This window comes from Gossypium raimondii, chromosome 2 (assembly GCF_025698545.1).
Source record: "Gossypium raimondii isolate GPD5lz chromosome 2, ASM2569854v1, whole genome shotgun sequence".
NCBI lineage: Eukaryota > Viridiplantae > Streptophyta > Magnoliopsida > Malvales > Malvaceae > Gossypium > Gossypium raimondii.
In genome coordinates, this window is record NC_068566.1 from 37077159 (window position 1) to 37083282 (window position 6124).

Sequence of the window (6124 nt, forward strand, 5' to 3'; positions counted from 1 at the left end):
TCACTTGCATCACACATGATTTCGAACGGGAAGTTCCAATTTGGTGGTTGCACTATGGGAGCGGAGACCAATTTTTGCTTCAGCAAGTCAAATGCGTATTTACAAGTTTGGTCAAATTCAAATTCTTTATCCTTTTGTAATAGACTGCAAAGTGGTTGCGCGATCTTCGAGAAGTCTTTTATGAATCGTTTGTAAAATCCTGCATGGCCAAGAAATGAACGAATTTCCCTCACAAATATGGGGTAAGGTAATGAGTTAATAATATCTGTTTTTGCTTTATCGACCTCAATACCTTCTGAGGAAACTATATAACCCAAAATTAATCCTTTGTCAACGATGAAGTGGCATTTTTCATAATTTAAAACAATATTAAATTCTAGGCATCTTTGTAATATCTTAGCAAGATTATCGAGACATTCATTAAAGGAGTTACTGTACACCGTGAAGTCATCCATGAAGACTTCAATGATTTTCTCAACATAATCAGAGAATATGCTCACCATACATCTCTGAAAAGTGGTCGGAGCATTACAGAGTCCAAACGGCATTCGTCTATACGCAAACATTCCAAAGGGGCACGTGAAATTTGTTTTATCTTGATCTTAAAATGCCACCAGAATTTGGAAAAATCCTAAATATCCATCTAGACAACAATAATGGGTCTTAACAGCTAATTGCTCGAGCATTTGATCGATGAAAGGAAGTGGAAAATGGTCTTTTCGGGTAGCTGCATTCAACTTTCTGTAATCGATGCAAACCCTCCATCCATTTTGGACTCGGGTAGGAACTAGCTCTCCTGACGAATTTTTCACCGCTTTCACGCCAATTTTCTTGGGCACGACATGAAACGGGCTAACCCAATCACTGTCAGAGATCGGGTATATCATTCCAGCATCCAACAGTTTCTGGATTTCCTTCTTTACTACCTCCATCATGGGTGGATTAAGGCACCTTTGGGCATCTCTCTTTGGTTTCATGTTATCTTTGATGGAAATTCTGTGCATACAAGTGGATGGACTTAGCCCTTTTATGTCGGCTATTGTCCAACCAATAGCTTCCTTATAATCCTTCAAAACTCGAACTAGACTTTCCTCTTCGTCTTTGGTTAGTCTATTTGACACTATCACCGGTAAGGTGTCTTTCTCTCCCAAAAAGACATACTTGAGGTGGTCCGGTAATGCTTTAAGCTCCAAGGTTGGTGGCTGCAAAATCAAATGAAACATTTTAATTTGGGAAGGTAATAGTTCAAGTTGGTTACCTCGATTCGCCAATGATGGTTGCGTCTCCTAGTGTTTGACAATTTCTCACAATGGATCTTCTATAATTGATAATTCTTCGAGAAGACTTAAAGCATCCATGTCAATGCTTCTGTAAAGGACAATTTCCAACTTATCAAAGTCATGATATTCAGAATAATTTTGAGTTAAACAATCTATACTATCGATACTGGAAATATTTGATAATGAGTTAGGATGACTCATGGCTTCGTAGACATTGAATTTCACGATTTCGCCATCAAACTCCATTGTCAATGTTCCACTCCGAACATCAATTTTTGCGCTTGCGGTACTTAGGAACGGTCTTCCAAGCAAAATGTCAGACGAATTAGTTGAGTTATTGTCCCCCATATTAATAATGTAGAAATCTATAGGGAAAACTAATTCGTTAGCTTTAACAAGGACGTCTTCAAGTAATCCTTCGGGATAAATGACTGACCTGTCCGCCAACTGGATTAATACTCCTGTCTTTTTCAAAGGACCCGCGTTAATCAACTTATAAATAGGATAAGACATAACATTAATGGAAGCCCCTAAATCACACATGGCTTTCTTAATGCCTACATTACCTATCTCACAGGAAATAGCAAACATACCTTGGTCCTTGTATTTGGGTGGAACTTTCTTTTGCAGTACTGCGGAGACATTCTCTCCTATATTCACTCTTTCGTTACCTACTAACCTCCTCTTGCTAGTGCACAATTCCTTGAAAAATTTCACATAACGAGGGATTTGTTTGATAGCGTCGAGCAAAAGGATATTTACCTCCACCTTCCTAAGCGTTTCGAAGATTTCTTTTTCCTCATTCTCTTTCTTATCCTTTGCGAGCCTCCCTAGAAAAGGAGATGGCATCACAACTGGTTTCTGAACTTCTGATTCCGGTCTAACTTTTGGATTAGAAATCTACTTTTCCCGTTCCTTGTCTTGCCCATGAATTTTGTCGAGAATTGGTTCCAAAGATGTGCTCGGCTTGGGTAGCGGTTACGGAGGTCTTGGTTGGTACGATGGATTATGTCGAGGATTAGCTCCATAATTCAAGTTGGCGTGATCCTTCCACCCGAGATTGTAAGTGTTGGAGAAATGATCATAGCGTCTTTGTGGAGGTCTCGAAAAACCTCTGACAGCGTCGACATGTGCCGTTGAATTTTCGTTAAGGATTGGGCACAAATCCGTCTGATGTTTAGACGTAGTACATATTCCACACAGTTGGGTCAGATTCTTCTTTTCTGTAAGCATAGATTGAACAATATTAGTAAGCTTATCCAATTTATCTTCTAAGGATGAAACGTTTACCCCATTAACCCGTCTTGTGGGTTCTGAATTTGGTCGATACTGTTGAGAATTTACCGCCATGGTGGATATCAGTTCTCTTGCCCTTTGAGGAGTCATATTGACAAGCACCCCTCTACTAGCAGCTTCAATCATTTTCATTTCCATAGGGAGCAAACCCTCGTAGAAATACTGAAGAAGTGATTGTTCGGTCAAACCATGTTGAGGACAACTTGCACACAATTTTTTGTATCGCTCCCAATAGTCGTACAGCGATTCACTCTCCATTTGGCAAATTCCCACTATGTCTCTCCTAAGTTCAACTGCTCGCGATGCTAGGAAGAATCCGTCAAGAAAAATACGAGATAAGTCATCCCACGTTGTAATAGAACCGGGGGTAAGTAAAATAACCATTCTCTTGCTGTATCAACTAAAGAAAATGGAAAGGCCCGAAGTTTAATTTCATCTTCGGTTACCCCCTGTGGTTTCATGCTTGAGCAGACCATGTGGAGTTCTCTCAAGTGGGTATGTGGATTTTCATTTTTCAAGCCTCGAAAAGTGGGCAAAAGGTGAATTAGGCCTGACTTCAACTCGAACGGGGTTTCTTCAGCTGGATAGTTGATGCATAACGGTGTTTGCTCGTTGGGAGCAGCGGCTAGTTTACGAATGGTTCGGTTCGCCATCCTTTCTAGTTCACTGACTTCTGCTTCTTTTGTTTCAAAAAGTGGTTCAGTCTTAGGTTCAACCACTTCGACTTGTTTCCCACGTTGAATTACCTCTGCACGAATTGCTTGGCTCAACCTTTCGACGTCAGACTCTAGGATCCCTTGTCCTAGTTCAACTTCTGTTTTACTCGTACGTTTGAGAGCTTCTGTCTCTTTTTGTCGTGCTCATGCTGACTTCTCGATCTCTGGGTCGTATTCGAGATCTCCAGATGAAGATCTGGTCATGAAGATGATTTAAAAAATTTGTAAGTGTTGCCAGTCCCCGGCAACGGCGCCAAAACTGAGGGGTGTCGAATCCACCAATATAAACCTACGCCTAATTTACGATTTAAGCAGTATAAGGAGTAGGGTCGTTGTAGTATAGTAGTGAGTATTCCTGCCTGTCACGCGGGTGACCCGGGTTCGTTTCCCGTTAACGGCGCCGAAATGATGGGTGTCGAATCCACCAATATAAACCTACGCCTAATTTGCGATTTAAGCAGTATAAGGAGTAGGGTCGATCCCTCAGAGACTGGGTTTACTGTAAATTGTTCCTTTTTTGACCAAATTTATGTCGGGGCAGTTGTCGTGCCCAAGAAGTTCGGGGGGATAAAATTTGAAGACCTGAAATAAATAAATAAAATGCGTGAAAAGAAAAAGTTGAAAATAGAATAATAAAAACAGTTAAATAAATATGAAGAAAAATTAATTAGAATAAGCTCAGCTTTAGGCATGAATTTTCCTCGTCTTTGAACTGATCCTCGAAATTAGATGAACTCCTCTTTTCCAATAAGCTAGTTATAGCTACCAAGGACGCCTCGGACACCAACTCTTCCTTGTGTAAATTAGTTATGGAACATCCAATAACTAACCCTTACCGATCAAACAACCACGAAACGTTCGTGATTTAGAACTCCGACAGCTTTGCGTGCTAGAAGAGCCTAGCTCGAACCAATGCCCTCAACCGCGTGGGACGTTTAAATCCAGTTACGACTTCCCTTGACGGAACCAAAAATCAATCTCTACTTGGCACGCCAATGTGTTCACAGAAAACCGATTAGAAACGTTCCTTTCGGAATTCCAACTGTACGTCTAACCACACTAAATCAAACGACGTCTTTTTTGACTTAATGTTGATCTGACTTTGTGAGTTGACAAAATCATACTCTTAATTCGGAGAAGTAATAAGTACTGGAATTATAGGAGTTAAATTTCTCGGGTTCATAACTCATGGGTTTTGACGAGGCTAATTTCGGGCTAAAGTTGAAAATGGATTTAGTTGGCTAAGGTTTGGGACATGATGGTATTGGGCATAATTGGATAAGGTAAAAAAATAAGTGGAAAGGATGGGTGGCGTAATTAAATATGGAGGCTAGAAATTTAGTAATATATTAAAATGGATGGTTGGCTACTGAAAATGAAAAGGGAATTTAAAAAAAAAGAATTGCAAACGATTTAAGGAGGTGACTAACTAGGGATTAATAAATTGAAGAAAAAGAAACTATGAACAACAGATGCTACGTGAGAAAAAATGGAGAAAAGATTGAATTCAAAGATGAAAGTTGATTTCTGAATTGATTGATGATTAAAATGAACAATGTAGCCTCTATTTATACTAGTGGCCTTGCTAAATTAAGAGCCAACTAGTATAGAAAATCAAGGAAAAATATTCCATGATATAAAAAATATCCCAAAATAATCTCCCACTAAGTCAACAATTTCAGCTAATTATTCTTGGAAAAATTCTGCTTTGGCCCTTTTTCTTTGCTTCTTTCTTAAATATAGCCAATTGCTTCTTTTTTATTCTATTTAGCCCCAAATTGCACCCCTGCACAAAATTCAACAAAAACATGGAAAAATTAGTGGTGCACTCTCATAAATTAACCAATTTAATTACATAAAATATGTAACTTTGGCATTTAATCAGCCGACCACCTTTAAGAGAAATTCAAGGGATGTCAAATGCTAAAAATAGTAAAGACTCAAAGGGACTCTCAAGTATAAATAAGGGAGCTACATTCACTTCGCACCATCAACTCTTTCTTCATCTCTCATTTCCTCTACACACATCCACCACTCTTCCATTTTTTCTCTTATTTTCCATTCATTCATTCCCACTTGAGATATTATTTGCAAAGTTTTGAGAGTAGCCACTGTCAGCAAGAAGAGAAGAATAAATGAAAAGCAAAATGAGTTGTGCCATGGATATCTACCAAAAATGATTTAGCAACTATCTTCTCCTTCAATCTTTTATTTTTGTTCAATTCAAGAAACATGATTGCAACTAAGTTTTCTGCGTTGAATATGTTATACAATGATAATTAAAATGACCCGATCTGAAATCCGACCCCGGGTTCGACCCGAAATCTGACCCAGTATAATAAAAAGTGCCAGACATCCCAAGGGGATGGGGCTTCTACTTCTGCTTCATGTTCTTCTTCTCCTCTATTTTTGGATAAACCAGAGGACCATCCTCTTTGAATCTTGCCTTTCATCTTGACTTCTGTTGATACCTTGTATCAACAATTAGTGCGGTGAGCGTGGATTGAATCCGTCAAAGAGTTCGTCTTTCTCTATGACGCTGAGGTCCATGTTATCTTCTCTTTAATACTTGCAAACTCTTTGGGTTCTCTATTTTTGGTTCAAAAAATAGCAGTTGAGGAGTAGCAATGCCCAGTGGCAATGGGGAGATGTCGAGAGGAAGCGAGCGACATCGACAGAAGATATATGCACCAATTGCAGTTTCATGGTTTTATGATTTTCTAATTCTAATCCCTTTTAAGCTCCCACGTATCTATTTATTCTCTAATCTAATTTATTTTTTTCCTTTTAAATTTGATTATTGATTTGCTTTGCGAATCGGGTCCGATTGAT

The 6124-nt window shown here is 39.0% G+C and overlaps 1 protein-coding gene across 1 annotated transcript; it reads right to left on the reverse strand.

Moving 5' to 3' along the window:
* Nucleotides 1–1304: 1304 nt before the first annotated feature.
* Nucleotides 1305–2129, reverse strand: LOC105789660 (uncharacterized). The gene has a single exon (XM_012617028.1). It carries the CDS (start codon nucleotides 2127–2129, stop codon nucleotides 1305–1307), a length of 825 nt encoding a protein of 274 aa, XP_012472482.1.
* Between the last annotated feature and the right edge of the window lie 3995 nt (nucleotides 2130–6124).